Below are 17,398 nucleotides of genomic sequence, written 5' to 3'. Positions count from 1 at the left end.
AGTAACAAATCCAGACAGAAACATTGCAGGAAACCTATAGACCAACATCCTTCATGAGTGTAGACACAAAAATTTTCAAAAATATATTAACCAAATCCAGCAACATATATATATATTCTGTACTATGACCAATTGGGATTTGTCCTAGGAATGCAAAACTAGTTTGGCATCTAAGAATCGATTAATCATATCTTCTATATTAAAAGACTAAAGGACAAGATCACATTATCATTCCAGTAGATAACATTAATTTTTGACAAGATCCAACATCCATTCATGATAAAAAGGACAAAAGATCATCTATGAAAAACCAACCGTAATAGTAAAAGACTGAATGCTTTCCTCCTGCGTTTGCGAACAAGGCAAGGGCATCTGCCCTTTTCAATGCAACATGATAAAAGAGGTTCTAGCCAGTGCAGTCAAGCAAGAGAAAGAAATAAAAAGCAACTAAATTGGAAAAAAAGGAGCAAACTCTTTTTTTTTTTTTTTATTGAGAGAGAGAGGGAGAGAGAGAGTGTGTATACATGTAGAGGGAGTGGGGTGGGGTTGAGTGGGGGAGTGAAGTAGGTGAGGTGGGGCAGGAGAAAGGGAGAGGGAAAGAAGCCCAAGTAGACTCTGAGCTGAGTACAGAGCCTGACTCTGGGCTCAATCCCACAATCCTGAGACCACCACTTAGCCTAAATCAAGAGTAGGAAGTTTAACTGACTGAGCCACCCAGGTGCCCCCAAACTGTCTTTATTCACAGATGACATGAGGTAGAAAATCCTAAAGATCTACAGAAAGCTACTAGAACTGATAAACAATTATAGAAAATTTGTAGGATAGAGGATCAATGTTAAAAAATCAATTGTTTATATATGAGCAGAAAAATTTCAAAACTATAATTAGGAATATAATTGCATTCATAATAGCATCAAAAACAACAAAGCACTTAGGAATAAATTTAACAAAAGAAGTGCAAGACTTGTACACTAAAAATTACAGCCCATTGCTGAAGGAAATAAAAAAAATTAAAGTTTTAAATAAATGGAGAGACATTCCATGTTCATGAATTTGAAGATTCAATATTATTAACATGGCAGTTAAGTTGATATGTAAATTTAATGCATATCAAAATTCCAGCAAGACTTTTTTGTCTGTGTGCAGTTTAGAATTTTCATTTTAATTATAACTTACTTAGAATATATTCTCTGAGGATACACAGTGAAAGTTTATGTTCTAAAATCACTTGGTGAAGTATTTTTCAATATGTGGCTATTAAACCAATTAGGTATGTTTATTTTAGTAAATTTTCAGATTTTAGAAATTGTTTATCTTTTGTCTTCTTTCTGATTTTCTTTTTGAAAATGTAAAATATTTACATGATTTGAAAGTCGTAACTGTATAACGAGCTGTATTTGAGAGTCTTACTTCCGTATCCCCTCTCTTATTCCTCCTCACCTCCTTTTTTCCACCTCATATCTTCTACAGATCTCTACATGTCAGTACATAAAGATTTTCCTCAATCCTTATTTATTTATTTATTTATTTATTTATTTATTTAACTATATAATTATTCATTGTGTGGAATTAGCATGTATTTTGAAGCAGCCGCCTGCTGATAAACTTTTGGGTTCAATCTTTTGCTATTAAAAATAGTAACACGGTGAATAGCCCTCTGTATATGTCATTTTTTTTTTTTTGCCAGTATATCTTTAGAGTGGATTCCTAAACAGAATTCAAAAGTAAATGCATTTGTAATTTTGCCAGCTTTCACCGCATCCTTTATTTCAGGACTATAATTTGCATTCTCTCAGCAGTGTATGAGAGTGTCTTATTTCATCACAGTCTTGCCAGTAGAGTATATTGTCAAACATTTGAATTTTTTCCAATTTTATAGGTGAGAAAGGATTTCTCAGTGTTGCTTTAATTTATATTTCTCTTATTACAAGTGAAATAGAGCATATATTCATATATTTAAAGCTCATTTGCATTTATTTTTAGAAACTATCTCCTGGCCCATTTTTATAATCAGATATTGCTTTTTTACTTTTCCTCCTCCTCTTTTTAGCTTTCTCTGTAAGAGTTTTAGGGCTGTGCATCCTTGCTGTGCTCACTATAAGAAGCTCCTCAAAAGAATGTATTTATTTATTTATTTATTTATTTATTTATTTATTTAAAGATTTTATTTATTTATTTGACAGAGATAGAGACAGCCAGCGAGAGAGGGAACACAAGCAGGGGGAGTGGGAGAGGAAGAAGCAGGCTCCTAGCGGAGGAGCCTGATGTGGGGCTCGATCCCACAACGCCGGGATCACACCCTGAGCCGAAGGCAGACGCTTAACCGCTGTGCCACCCAGGCGCCCCTCCTCAAAAGAATTTAAATCTTAGACAGTACCCAAATAAATATTGCAGAAGCCCATGTAACCTCTAGTAGTATCCTGAGCCTTAAAATTTTGTGACTGTGAATTACCTTCTAAATCGAACATTTTTGCCCTGGTTCATACTTAACTACCGAGTATCAGGATTTTAGAACTGTAAAAGAATTTTAATGATAATTTGGTCTTAACCTCGTCTTTTTGTAGTTGAGGAAACTAACTCTGTATTCTTGGTTTATGGACAAAATCTTATAGATGGTCATTCAAGTATCTTATATTCCAGATGAGAATATAAAGGGCCAGATGAATATATCTCTGTATAGAAAATAGGAATGACCATTTGTTACTAGGAAGAGACTAGAATTTTTAAATTATAACTCATGAGTTTCAGATTCTGGAACCGTGATCATCTTTAGGCCTGAGACTCTCCCAGAGCCTTCCCGATGTTTCCTAAAAAAATCAGATTTGAAAGTAAATGAAAACAATTCTTCTTAATGCCTAAATTTGGCATGAGGATTTCTGGGGATGAGTATAATAATATGATTCATATACAAATGCTTCTTGTAGTTCATGGTTTTTACATATATATAATCTTCGAAGTTATATTATGAATTTATAGTCATTGGTGTTTATTTTGCTTGTTGTGTGGGTAGGCACTTGTAAAATATTTGTTCAAAGCAGGGATGTTCATATAATTTTCTTTTTTTCTTAGGAGTTCATGTGTCACACAGTTAGCCCTTTTGGAAAGGGTATACCGAATGTTCAAGAGGGATGACCTACTTTCAAATGTTACTCGCCAAGCATTTGTAGATCGCTCTCTTCTCACCCTTTTGTGGCATTGTAGCCTGAACACTTTGAGAGAATTCTTTAGCAAAATTGTGGTGGATGCCGTTGATATGTTGAAGTCTAGATTTACAAAGGTATTTTACATCTATTATTAAATTTAATATTAATACGAATTGACAAATCTCCTTAATTAGTGTCCTTAAAAATTGCAGTGTGTTCCCTCAGAGGATCTTTATTGCTCAAGGAGCATTACCTCAATCTGCTTTAGTTTCTTGAGGGTGCTGTAACAAATTACCACCAACATGGCTTAGAACATCAGACATTTATTCTCTCACAGTTCTGTAGGCCAGAAATCAGAAATCAGTATCCTTGGGCTTAAATCAAGGTGTTGCAAGGCTCTAGAAGCCCCAGGGGCAAATCCGTTCTTTGCCTCTTCCGGCTTTTGGTGGCTGCCAGCATTCCTTGGCTTGTGGCCAGATCACTCCTCTCTCTTTGCTTCTGTGGTTACATTGCCTCCTCCTCTTCTGTCTAATCACTCTCTGCCTCCCTCTTATAAATATATGATTGCATTTAGGATCCACTTGGATAATCTCCCTATCTCAGGATCCTTTATTTGATTTTATCTGTATAATCCTCTTTTGTCATATAAGGTAACATTCACAGTTCCAGTGATTAGAAGGTGGGTATTTGTAAGGGGATATTATTTAGCTGGCTGAATACAGTCCTCTTGCACCAAATGTTTCTACCTGCAAAATACATTTATCCCATCCTAACATCCCCCAAAGTCTAAATGCATTACCTCATCAACTTTTTTTTTTTTTTAAAGATTTTTTTTTATTTATTTGACAGAGATAGAGACAGCCAGCGAGAGAGGGAACACAAGCAGGGGGAGTGGGAGAGGAAGAAGCAGGCTCATAGCGGAGGAGCCTGATGTGGGGCTTGATCCCATAACGCCGGGATCACGCCCTGAGCCGAAGGCAGACGCATAACCACTGTGCCACCCAGGCGCCCCTACCTCATCAACTTTTAAGTCCAAAATTGTATCTGAATATCATCAGCTCAGAGTCCTAACTTTCATCATTTAAATCATAATGAATCAGATATGGGTGAGATTCTGGGTGTGATCCATCTTGGGGCAAAATTCTTTCCATTTGTGAACCTGTGAAACTAGAAAACAAATAATTTGTTTCCAAAAGACAGTGGTTCAACAGTCAGGATAACTATTATATTCATTCCTATTCCAAAAAGGAGAAAATAAAGTAAGAAAGAAGTTAGTGTTCCATAGCACTTTCAAGGTCCAGGCAGGCAAATTGTGTTGTTTCGAGACCTGGGAGTAATGCTTTGTGGCTTAATGTTCTGCTCTCTGGACCTTAGGCTCCATTCTTGGAGTCATTCTTTTTTCTTGAAGGGTAGCATATATTTGCAGGTGAGTAGTTTTATCAATCTGTTTCTTGCCTGCAGAATTCAAGGAGTACAACAGTCTTTTTTTTTTTCCGTTTCATTTTGTCTCTGTCCCTTTCAGTCCAAGTTGGTGGTGTGGTTCTGGTATGATGTTCTCAAAAACTACATAGCTCTTCTATGTGTGTCTTGGAGGTTTACTCCATTAGACGAGAGTGTCCTCCACAGATCTTTGGTGGATAATTGCATCTCTGTTCCTGGTTCTGCTGAAATGGTTGAGAACATCCATGAGTCCCATGCTTAATTTCTTCGGCACTAGCTAAAGATTGTCCAGCCACACCCTGTTCTTCCCTCCAGAGCCACTTTTCTAGCAGTGAATCTCCTAATGTTAGCATCTTTTACTGTCTGCGGAAGTTGAGAATTTCTCAAATCATCACATTTTGGTTCTTTTTGCTTAGCAGTTCTTAACTCAGTTTATCTCTTGCACCTCACATTGTATTATAAGCAGCAAAGAAGAAAGCAGGCAGCACCTTCAACAGATTTGCTTGGAAATTTTCTCAGCTAAATATTCAACTGCATGGCTTACAAGTTCTCTTGTATGTGTAACTATAGAATACTTACCAGCCAAGTTTTCTGCCACTGTATAACAAGGATCCTCTTTCCTCCAGTTTCCAAAGCTATGTTATTTATTTCCTTTTGAGACCTTATTGGCAACTACTTTAACTTCCAATTTCTACCGAAAATGTGTTTATGATGATTGATATGTTCTGTAAGACAGTTTTAGCTTTTTCTGCCATGCTTTTTCATTTGCTTCTGAGCCCTCACCATCAATGTCTTCAGTGTTGGTAGGTAGTCGGCTTTCTGTCACGCATGGCAAGTTTCTTTCAGCCTCTGCCTATCATTCATTTGTTAGAGCAGATCCAGCTCTTGATACCAGAATGTGTATTAGTTTCCTGAATCTTCAGTAACAAATTACCATAAGCTTGGTGGCTTAGAAGAACAGAAATTTATTCTTTCCCTGTTTTGGAGGCCAGAAGTCTAAAATTAGTTTCACTGAGCTGAATTTATGGCATCGTCATGGCTACGCTTGCCCCAGGGGCCCTGAGTATCCACTCCTTGCCTCCTCCAGCTTCTGGTGGCTGCTGGCATTCCTCAATATGTGGCTGCATCATTGTGGCCTCTTAATTCGTCTTCACATTGCCTTTTCCTCTGTGTCTCATCCTTCTCTCTATCCTCTTACAAGCTTACATGTGGTTTCATTTACGGCCCATGGGAACAATCCAGACTTGTTTCCCTATCTCAAGATCCTTAATCACATTCGCAAAGTCCTTTTTTGCCTTATGAGATTTCATTCACAGGTTCTAGGAATTAGGATGTGTATATCTTTAGAAAATACTGTAAGTAGTTGAAAACTTTGTTTTTTAATACGTTGAAGTTTCACCTGCTATTGTCATGCCTTCGATAAGATTTTGTGCAAAAGCCCTATACGCATGTCCTAAGTTTACTATTTGGACGTTGTGTATTACTTCCTGCCACACTCAATATAACACATTAATATTTATACCTATGTTCCTGACCTTGGGTGGGTCTATTGATGTGATTCAATATCTATGTTAAAATTACTTTCTATGTAAAGAGCGTCGAATATTAAATATATTTAATTGAATATTTTATATATTCAATAAGCTATTTTTCATGTTTGATAAGACCAAAGATAATCATGTTACCTTTCCTTAGCTGAATGAATCTATCTTTGATACTCAAATCACCAAGAAGATGGGCTATTATAAAATGCTAGATGTGATGTATTCTCGTCTTTCAAAAGATGATGTACACTCGAAAGAATCTAAAATTAATCAAGTTTTCTGCAGCTCGTGTGTTACAGAAGGAAATGAACTTACAAAGACACTTATTAAGTAAGTTTTTAGTTAACTTTGTTATTTTGATTTGTATTTGATTCATTGTATTGGATTCGTTAATATTTTTGATGCATATATTTTTATGCTTGTATATAATGTGAATAAATGGTTAAGCTTGTCTAAATATGAGTTTTTATAGTTTTCTTGTTTTTTTTCTTATGTATAAACTACTTAGATAGACTTTAACAGGCTATTGAGTAGCATGTTTTATCCTATACTCATCTTTTATAAGGAATAAAACTTTTTTCTCTCTTGTTTTTTCCTACTATTCCCTCCCTTAATAGCTTGATATATATATATATATTTTAAAGATTTTATTTATTTGACAGAGATAGAGACAGCCAGCGAGAGAGGGAACACAAGCAGGGGGAGTGGGAGAGGAAGAAGCAGGCTCCCAGCAGAGGAGCCTGATGTGGGGCTCGATCCCACAACGCCGGGATCACACCCTGAGCCGAAGGCAGACGCTTAACTGCTGTGCCACCCAGGCGCCCCAATAGCTTGATATATTTTTAGTGGTATAATTTACAATATGAAGGGATTTATGTATTTTATTTTTCCTAACTGCAATTTGAAATGAAAGGAATGGCAGTATGTTTAAGCAGGTATTCTATAAAGTACAAATTAATTGAATGCATTTTCTCTAAAACTGGCCTTCTAATGAAGTTCCCTCTTAGTGAATATTGAATGCAGACATTGCCATGTCTCATTTTGCATATCTCAAACAAGCTTATCCTTACTTTCCTCTTACCCTAACTCTTATTTTATCTCCTCTGGGAATGACATCGCCATCCATTCATTTACACCAATTAGAATCCTGTTTTATTTTTCCTTCTTCTCTCTAGTCTCCATGCACACCCTGTCAGTCACCAGATCTGGTGAATTTTATCTCCTCAGCCTTCCCAAGACTGGGGCCCTTCTTTCACCCACCTTCCTTCATACAGTGTTGTAGTGTTTGGTGTTATTTGGTGAACCGCTGCAGTGCAGTCTCTTTCATTTTTATTCTCCCTGCTCCAGGGCTTGTCTCTCAGTTTTTCCATACTGCTGCCATTATGATAGTACCTCTGCAGTTTGAACCTGATTGTTTCACTCTCCTACCTAAAACACTTCAAAAGAACTTCATCTTCAGTAGCAGGGACCAGCAAAACTTTTTCTGTAAAGGGCCTGCCTGATAGTAACTGTTTTCAGCTTTGCAGGCTGTGTGGTCTCTTGAAGCTACTACACTGTACTGGGAAAGCGGCCACAAACAATATGTAAATGAATGGGCGTGGCTATGTGCTGACAAAACTGTTTCCAAAAGTAGTTGGTCACCTGGGCACCGTTTGGAGACCCCATTCTGCCAAGTGAAGTCTGAGCTCCTTAGCATGGCAGGCAAGCTCTTCTAGGAACGCACCCCTCTCCACGTTTCACTCACTGCCAACCACTGCTGCTTCCCACCTCATCCTCTGAACACACTGTGTGGCTTATCCCTTACTATAAGTGACACTCTTCTCCCTGTTCATAATCCTCATGTACATTTTCTCTCTGACTCAGAATTCAAAATACAGTTCTGATATTTTCTCTTAAAACCTTTGTTGGCTCCTTCACCTGGGTTACTGTCCATCCTTCTTGCTTGCATCTCTTAACTTCCTGTGCTGGTTGCTGTTGCTGTGCTTACCACAGTGTGGTAAAATTCCTGGATGCTGCCTTTGCCTTGAGATGTGCATGGATTCGGTGACTTGCTTGTCTCTTATTTCCAGTACTTGGTACTATGCCAGACACAAACATGACACTCAGAAAAGGCTGAACTGAAGTGAGATCCTGTTGTCTAGCATTATTGGGCTTAAGCAATAATTTCCCTGTTACATGAATTAATTTTTAACCTGGATCTACTCTGCAGATTGTGCTATGATGCATTTACAGAGAACATGGCGGGTGAGAATCAGTTGCTAGAGAGGAGAAGACTTTACCATTGTGCTGCATACAACTGCGCCATTTCTGTTATCTGCTGCGTCTTCACCGAATTAAAATTTTACCAAGGTTTTCTGTTTAGTGAAAAACCTGAAAAGGTAGACTTCTGAAATTTTCACTGTTGCTGTCACTGTAGGATTTCAAGTTAGATTATGTAAATTAAAATTATATCATAATTTGTACATTCTTATTATATTAAAGATGTAGTTCTTATAGTTCTGCATGTATATACACACACATATATATATTATAGCTGAAGTTCTTCCCTATGAGTTATTAAGTAGCATTACTTCTATAGTAGCATCAGCAATAAGGATCTCCACTATTCAGATATTTTTATATGACTCTTTGGATTTACAGAACTTGCTTATTTTTGAAAATCTGATTGACCTGAAGCGCTGCTATACGTTTCCTATAGAAATTGAGGTGAGTGAAATTTTTCAATGGTGTTCCTGAGTTTAAAAAATTTACCAAGTACTTATAGAAAAAACAACAACGTATTATGTTGAACATGTTAAATTCTCAATATTCAAGTCTGCTTTGAGCCATAAAATATGGTAGTTTAATGTAGTTCAGCCTGAGGTACAATCTCAGGCAAAAAATGATAATAATTTGATTTTTCCCTTTCTTAACTAGTAGAAGATAGAAAATGGCAATAAAAGGAGCTGTTAGGACATATCCCAGAAGTTGTTTGTGGAGTAAATTCCTCTGGTCAGTGAAACTGAGGTCCATCCAGATACAGAATTGTAATGCTGTGGCCCTGCTTTTGTGATTTGGCAGGATAAGGGGGGTGCTGTGAGCAGAAGTCATGGTGATAATTGGAAAACTTGCTGTGGCAAATATGACAAGCTTGATTTTAGCCAAGCTAAGTTTAACATGCCAGCCTCAGCAATTGGTGGGAGGTTGTAGGTGCAGCCCTGGAAATGGGAATTGGGCAGAGTGCTAGACCTTATACACCATGGTCTAGGTCAGAAGCTGTCAATCATGGTAGTGTACATGGTTACTGACCTCACCATGTCTGAGTGGTTCATGAGTTCATGTGCATTGCTTCCTGCCTTGTGCCCTTTTGGAACAAGACTGGGAACTTTTTTCAAGGTGTATGTTCAAAGAACTACCAAAAAAAAAAAAAAAAGAATATAGCACTCAGACATTTGCTATATGTTACTTCTGAACTTTGCAATACCACTGTAAGGTGCTATGATACACCGTAGCTGAATAGTTCAGGAAACTGAGGCTCATAGGTCAAGTATAGACTATTGGTAATATGGACATGTGGCTGCCAGAGCTTAGCCCACACTGGGTCCCAAAGCCCAGAGGGGAAGCATATGCCTCAGTGAGGTTCTGTGGGAATCTGTGGGAAAAGCATTTCTTAAGGGTGCTCACCTGTTTTCTTCATGGGTATTTTTAGTGATTTTAAATTTGATAAAAGTCTTGTTTAAAAATTAATTTTTTTGCCAAATTGCTACTAAAATTGAAAATGTGTGATCATGATTCTAAAACGTTTTAAATTGTGTATTTGTTTTGCCCGATAGGTTCCTCTGGAAAGAAAGAAAAAGTATATTGAAATTAGAAAAGAAGCCAGGGAGGCCGCAAACGGGGATTCAGGTAGGATGTTTTCAAAATGATGAGAAAGATTCTAATTTGTTATGTAATAAATGGTATTTCTTATGTAAATAAAAATATTTTAAATATCCAAAAACATAATTGAATTTGAAAAGGTTTTAAGTGGCAAATAGAATTGTATTTTGAAAGAAATGCAATTAGCTAAACTTGAACTACATAGAAAGATCTCAGAATGGCCAAAGAGGGCTGAGAAATAGTATGCTTTTTTTAAAAGTGCAAGATCAGTTGATAGTTATTTGTTTACATATGGATTATGTTTGTATTTTGTTTAAATACATTCAAGAAATCTGTGTTAAAATGTAAGTCTGCTCCAAACTTCCTATCAGTTCCTACCTCCCTGAGGACAGAGCTGCCTAAGACCTCTGACCTGCCTGCCGCCTCCCTGCCACTCTCCTTCCTGCTTACTCTGCGCTGGCAGCGCTGTTCCCCTGCCTATGCTTGTAGGCACCAGGCTCACTTTGACCCCAGGGCATTTGTACATGGTGTTTCCTCAGCCTAGAATAACATTGGTCCCAGATATCAGCGTTTTGTTTAATACTAACCTTTGAAGGAAGTTCTCCCTGGCTTCCCTATTTAAAATTAACTGTCTCTTGCTCCACGTTTCTTGTTTTAGTTTTTGCTTAATTTTTCTTAATAGCTTTTTTTTCTTGACTTGAGGATAAAATTTGGACCAGTTTTGTAAATTCCTTATATACGTGGATTAGTTGTTTTCAGTAGTATCTTTTCCCCGTCTGTGTTAGACTTTATGTGCAAAATGTACCCCATCAAAATTTTAAATGCAAGGAAATTCTGTTACTATCATATCCAAAGATTGTATATAGTTTAACTTAATTTCCCTGTCCGTGATAGTAGAGAATAATTACTCAATAATGGCAAAACCAAAGGAGGTCTTTCCCCATTTCCTTTTGCTTTGTTAATCTGGATAATCTTTTGAGAGAATCAAGAGGATAGATAAAAGCCATAGTTGACACTGTCTTTTAATATCATTTAAGCTTAGAGGAATACATTTTTTACCAATTTGAATAAATGTATTTTCTTTTTTATATTTCAGGTGGCCCTCATTATCTATCTTCCTTGTCATATTTGGCAGACAGCAGCCTGAGTGAGGAAATGAGTCAATTTGATTTCTCAACTGGCGTTCAGAGCTATTCATACAGTTCCCAAGACCCTAAATCTACCCCTGGTCATATTCGGAGACGGGTGATCACATTTTGAATATTAAAATATATTGGCATTTGTAAAGGAAGGGGGGTCTTCGTTGTTAGGGGAAGTCAGTTCTCTCTGGGTGGTCCTCAGACAATAGCGTTTGGAGAATTTTCCAGGATCTAAGTCCCAGCCTTCCATCCTATAGGCAATTGGATTTCATCAGTAGGATGAAAGGAGGAAAGGAGGCTCTCTCCAGGGCTGATTCACATTAGCCAGTCTCCATGAAATTAGTGTTTGAAATCAGAACTGCATTTAAGGGTCTCCAGTGAGAAGGATAACTACCATAGAGACTCAGATGCCCTGCTGATGTGACTGTTGCATTATCCTCTGCAGGAAATGAAGAAGCTGCTCGAATATTTGATGTTATCAAACTGAGATAACTGAATGCATCTGCATTCACAAAGGGTAGCTTAACCTCATGAACAGAGCTAGGAAACATGTAGGTAGACACATATCTGTGCATTTACAGAGGCACACGCATGTATACACATGTGTAAAATCATGAGCTCCACAGATACATCTGATTCCCATTCAGGGTTCATTCAGGTTTTTCCCATTCTGGTTTCTTTGACATGCACTGACTCACCTCTTCTTTCCCTCAACCCCTCTGATGGGGGTTGCCCTCCTGGAGTGGGTCCTGAACCACAGGAGGGCACCCCACACTCTCCCTCCCCACTCCCAGACACTGCCAGATAGTTCCTGCCCCACTCTGGTCTGCCCAAGTGGCTTTTTGCCTTAGGAGGACGGGAACAATACAGTGTTTTTGAAGTTGAGTTTGACTGTACTTTATGTTGCCCCTAGGGTTGGCTTCTTCCTTTGTAATGAATGCTTCAAGGAGGATCCCATTCATTATTTTCTTCACCCAGATTATGTCATCCGTCTGTGCCAGGCAATAAAAAAGTACAACTTCGTTCTTTTATGGCTACATTGTCTATTGAGACTCATCCTTCATGAATAGGCCATTTACATTGAGGCATCTTGGGTTCAGTCCTCATGCCTTCAGTTTGATTGCATGACTTGAATCTCTAGTTTCAGATCTATGCAGTCCTTGTGAGAAGCATCTTGACATAGAATAATTTTGACTGAAAAATATGTCGAGTAGATCTGAATGCATTTAGATACTGTGATTAATTGCTTTGATACCTTACCAGGTATATGGAAAAAGGGACATTAAGATTACTCTGCTTTTTATGGCTCATTTTTTTTTCTTGTTTCTTGTAACCCTGATTTACTGTTTCAGTGCTCACTTAGCACTGCTCTTACTAAGATATAATACAACTTCCTATCATTTCTAAACCCCCAGTTTATGGAAATTATCCATTATCTTTGGGAGGAAAGAGACCATGGGCAGAAGGGTCATAAGAGGAGTACTTTTACAAATACTGCCCATCCTGGGAAGTGATGTTCTGAAATAGCTCCTGCTGCCAGGACAGATAGAATTACCGAATTATCTAGGGCCATTTTTATTCCTTTTTCTACTCAGTCTCTGCAAGCACTTAATTTCCCCATGCTTAATTTTAACTGTCCAAAAATTTCTTCTCTGGATTTCTCAAATCTTTCTTTCCTGGTAATGATCTGTGCTGGGAAATATCCATATAAGTTGTTCCACTCTGTGTGTGTGTAAAATTTACTATACGTGTACATACAAACTTAAATTCAGCATTACATTTATAAATGATTTCCTCTGCTATAATTTCTAAGAATTTTAGGATCAATAATACCTTAAAAGTTTTGTTCTTTTATTGATTAAAATTTCAAGTCAAATAAGGATTTTACAAAGTTTTTCAGAGAAAAACTCTTTTTCAGTTTACTGAGAAAAAAATATAGGTAGAAATTTATCTTATACTTGTGCTTCAAGAGTTTCACTTTCTCCATAATGTGGCAACTAAGAATCATGGAGACTGTTCTTCTCAAGTTGTTCAGAGTTCTGGGGCCTCCCAAGACATAAACATTTGGAAAGATCTTAGTGTTTGTACAAAGCAGCATGTGTCTGCATGGATGCTATGAACTAAGTATGACCCCGGAGGAAGTAACCATGCATATAGAGATCAGAGGGAAAATGTGTATCTAGAATGTAAGGAAGACATGAGGTCCTGGGTTTGTTTGGGTTTTTTTAATAAGTTGTTTAATAAGAAAAGCCAACAAGTGTATTTAACATTATTACCAATTTATCATTGTTACCTAAGTGTGTGTCTTATGATATTGCCCCAAAAGTCAGAATATCATGTACAATAAAATTTTAACACTGTATTCTGCATCATTGGATTCTTCCCTTTTCCTAGGAGCATAAAGACCCCATGGTCCAAGATGCTGTCCTAGAGTTAGAGATGGATGAGCTCAATCAACATGAATGTATGGCGACCATGACAGCCCTGATTAAGCACATGCACAGAAATCAGATACTACCTAAAGGAGAAGAGGTTTGTTTCTGCTAATCTTGTCTTATTTAATACTGTTCATTGGTATCATAGTAAGAATGAACACTTAATATTGAATACCAAATTCTGTATCTAATCAACATGATTTTTTGTTGCTCATGTCTTACTTTGTCATCTCATAATATCAAAATATGAAGTTATTTTCTTCCACTTTTTAAGGTAATCATGAATGTATCATTTCAGGATTCAGTGCCAAGAAATCTTCCTTTGTGGATGAAATTTCTTCATGACAAGCTAGGAAATCCATCGGTATCATTAAATATCCGTCTCTTCTTAGCCAAGCTTGTTATTAATACAGAAGAAGTAAGTAATTTATTATTTCCTTAAAAGTTCTTTGCAATTAGTAAGATGGTGGAGGAATGGGGGACCCTAAGTTTGTCTTGTCCCTCGAATGCAACTAGATAGTTATCAAATCATTCTGAACATCCGAGGAATCAGTAGGAGATCTGAGAAAACACATGCTCCAAGTTTACCAGTAGAAAAATGACCACAGGGGTGCCTGGGTGGCTCAGTTGGTTAAGTGTCTGCCTTCGGCTCAGCTCATGATCCCCGGATCCTGGGCTCAAACCCTGCATTGGGCTCTTTGCTCAATGGGGAGCCTGCTTCTTCCTCTCCCTCTGCCCCTCCCCCCTGCTTGTGTTCTTTCTCTCTCGCTCTCTCAAATAAATAAATAAAATCTCTAAAAACAAAATGACCGCAGTTTGGAAGGTAGGAGGTTCAGAGACTTGAATCCAGTGTGATATAGCTGAGGATATGGCTAAGGGGAGGGAGCCTGCTTAAACAGGATACCACAAAATATTATAAACAATGGAGTGCAAAATCGGGACTTTTAAAAGTCTGCTACAGTGGGGGATGTTCCTGGCTTAAAGGTGCTCAGGTGGTGAAGCAGGGCAGAATCCCAGGTGTGACAGCATGGTCTCAGGATCCCAAGGGTCTCAAGAAGAACAGGTGGTCTCAAAAAGAACTCTGCCTGAGTGTGGCAGAGTTCCCAGGCATAGGAACAGGGAAGCTGACTGAGAGCAGTGAGTTTAGGTGCCGGCTTTCTGCTCTGTGTTGCCATAAATTGTGTAGCAGTCATGCAACCATTTTCCTGGGAGGAGTCCAGCAAAAAAGCAGAAATGTGGTGAGACCCTCCCTCTCCCTCAGGAGGAATACCATGGGTCTGCCCCACAGGAGTCCCTAAAATTTGGAGATTGAAAACTCAAGTCTTGTTCCTGAGTTAAAAATGCATGGTCACAGGCCAGGTGAACATAGAGTTCTCATGGAAACTGGGGAGAAAAGACTGATTGATTGCTTTTCTGTGAGGGCTCACTGAAGAGTAGGGGGTGCCACTATATTCATCCCACCCATCAGTGCTGAAAGCCCTCAGGAAGCAAAACAGTGCAACCTAGTTGAGTTGGGCACTGCTTACACCAAGCCCTACCTCTGTTCATTGGAGGTCTGTTCATTGGAGGCATTTTCTCACTAAGGCAAGTCCACCTACGAATCAGTGCAACAGGCCCCTTCCCCAGAAGACCAGCATAAACAGCTCGCTCTCACCAAGTTTATTGATCGTAGGGGGCTGAAGCTCATGGGGAACACACTATATAGCATTCTTTATATATTTATTCGGTAGTCTTTTAGTATTCCTTTTTGTTATTTTCTTATTTTTCCAAATATTTTCTTATTCTTTTAAATTTTTATCTACATATATACTTCATATAGATATATTATTTTTTTGTTTAATTGTATTTTATTTTATAATTCTTTCTCCTTCCCTCCCTCCTTCCTTCATTCCTTCCTTCTTCCTTTCTTTTTTTCTTTTCTTTTCTTTTCTCTTTTCTTTTTTCTTTTCTTTTATTTCATTTGGGATCTAGTTTCTTTTAATGAGACCAAAACACAACCAGGATCTACTTTTACATTTTGTTTTGTTTGTTTGTGTTTTGTTTTGTTTTCTTTTGTCTGTTGTTGTTTTTCCTCTTTCTTTTTTTTTTTTTCCTGGACAAAATAACAAGATGGAGAAATTCACCACAAAAGAAAGAACAGAAAGTAGTATTCACTGCCAGGGATTTAATCAATATGGATATAACTAAGATGTCTGAACTAGAATTTAAAACAATTATAAAGATACTAGCTGGACTTGAAAAAAGCACTGAAGACACTAGGGAATTCCTTACTTTAGAGATAAAAGAACCAAAATCTAGTCAGGTCAAAATTTATTTTATTTATTTATTTTTTTAAAGATTTTATTCATTTATTCGACAGAGATAGAGACAGCCAGCGAGAGAGGGAACACAAGCAGGGGGAGTGGGAGAGGAAGAAGCAGGCTCATAGCGGAGGAGCCTGATGTGGGGCTCGATCCCATAACGCCGGGATCACGCCCTGAGCCGAAGGCAGACGCTTAACGGCTGTGCCACCCAGGCGCCCCCAGGTCAAAATTTAAAATGCTATAACCAAGATGCAGTCCCAAATGGAGGCCAAAAACCAAAGATAAATGAATCAGAAGAGTGAATCAGTGATATAGAAGATAAAATAATGGAAAATAAGGAAACTGAAAATAAAAGGGAAAGGAGCCTTAAATCAAGAAGGTAGACTGAGGAAACTCAGCGATTCCATAAAGCAAAATAATATCCGTATTATAGGAGTCCCAGAAGATGAGTGGGAGAAAGGGGCAGATGGTTTATTTGAACAACTTACAGCTAAGAACTTCCCTAATCTGGCGAAGGAAATAGGCCTTCAAGTCCAGGAGGCACAGAGAACCCCCCTCAAAATTAACAAAAATAGATCAACATCTTTTTTATTATAATAATATTTTATTATATTATGTTAGTCACCATACAGTACATGCCTAGTTTTTGATGTAAAGTTCCATGATTCATTACTTGCGTATAACACCCAGTGCACCATGCAATACGTACCCTCCTTAATACCCATCACCAGCCTATCCCAATCCCCCATCCCCCTCCCCTCTGAAGACCTCAGTTTGTTTCCCAGAGTCCATAGTCTCTCATGGTTCATTCCCCCTTCTGTTTACCCCCCCTTTCTTCTTCCCTTTCTTCTCCTACCGATCTTTCTACTTCTTATGTTCCATATGAGATCAACATCTTAACATATTATAGTTAAGCTTGCAAATTACAAAGACAAGGAGAAAATCGGGGCGCCTGGATGGCTCAGTCGGTTAAGTGTCTGCTTTTGACTCAGGTCATGATCCCAGGGTCCTGGGCTTGAACCCCATGTCAGGCTCCCTGCTCAGGGGGGAGCCTGCTTCTCAAAGGGGAGCCTGCTTCTTCCTCTCCCTCTGCCTCTTCCTCCGATGGTGCTCTCTCTCTATCATTCATTCACTTGCTCTCTGTCTCTCGGATAAATAAATAAATAAATAAATAAATAAATGGTTAAGAGAAAATCCTGAAACCAGCTTGGGACAAGAGGTCCTAACCTACAAGGGTAGAGGTATAAGGCTGGTAGCAGACCTATCCACACAGACCTGGTTTTCCAGAAAGGATTGGCATGATATAGTCAATATGCTAAATATGAAAAATATGCATCCAAGAATACTTTATCCAACAAGGCTGTCATTCAGAATAGAAGGAGAGATAAAGACTTTCCATGACAAACAAAAACTAAAGGAATTTGTGAACACTAAACCGGCCCTGAAAGAAATATTAAAGGGGATCCTTTGAGCAAAGAGAGCCGAAAAGTAACAAAGATCAGAAAGGAACAGAGGCAATCTACAGGAACAGTGACA

At 38.1% G+C, this 17,398-nt stretch overlaps 1 protein-coding gene across 1 annotated transcript in view; it reads left to right on the top strand.

Annotated features, from left to right (window-relative positions):
- The window catches only part of PRKDC (protein kinase, DNA-activated, catalytic subunit), a 227,419-nt gene that overhangs the window by 91,857 nt on the left and 118,164 nt on the right, over positions 1-17,398 (top strand). The window contains exons 41-48 of the mRNA XM_008706669.2: positions 3,070-3,277; positions 6,279-6,457; positions 8,337-8,505; positions 8,768-8,833; positions 9,940-10,012; positions 11,082-11,230; positions 13,519-13,656; positions 13,858-13,977. Of these exons, the coding sequence (XP_008704891.1) occupies positions 3,070-3,277; positions 6,279-6,457; positions 8,337-8,505; positions 8,768-8,833; positions 9,940-10,012; positions 11,082-11,230; positions 13,519-13,656; positions 13,858-13,977 (1,102 nt within the window). The remainder of the gene's footprint in view (positions 1-3,069; positions 3,278-6,278; positions 6,458-8,336; positions 8,506-8,767; positions 8,834-9,939; positions 10,013-11,081; positions 11,231-13,518; positions 13,657-13,857; positions 13,978-17,398) is intronic.

This window comes from Ursus maritimus, unplaced genomic scaffold (assembly GCF_017311325.1).
Source record: "Ursus maritimus isolate PB19 unplaced genomic scaffold, ASM1731132v1 scaffold_9, whole genome shotgun sequence".
Taxonomy (NCBI): domain Eukaryota; kingdom Metazoa; phylum Chordata; class Mammalia; order Carnivora; family Ursidae; genus Ursus; species Ursus maritimus.
Note: the sequence above shows the minus strand (reverse complement) of the source record. Positions and strands in the feature narration are given on the sequence as shown.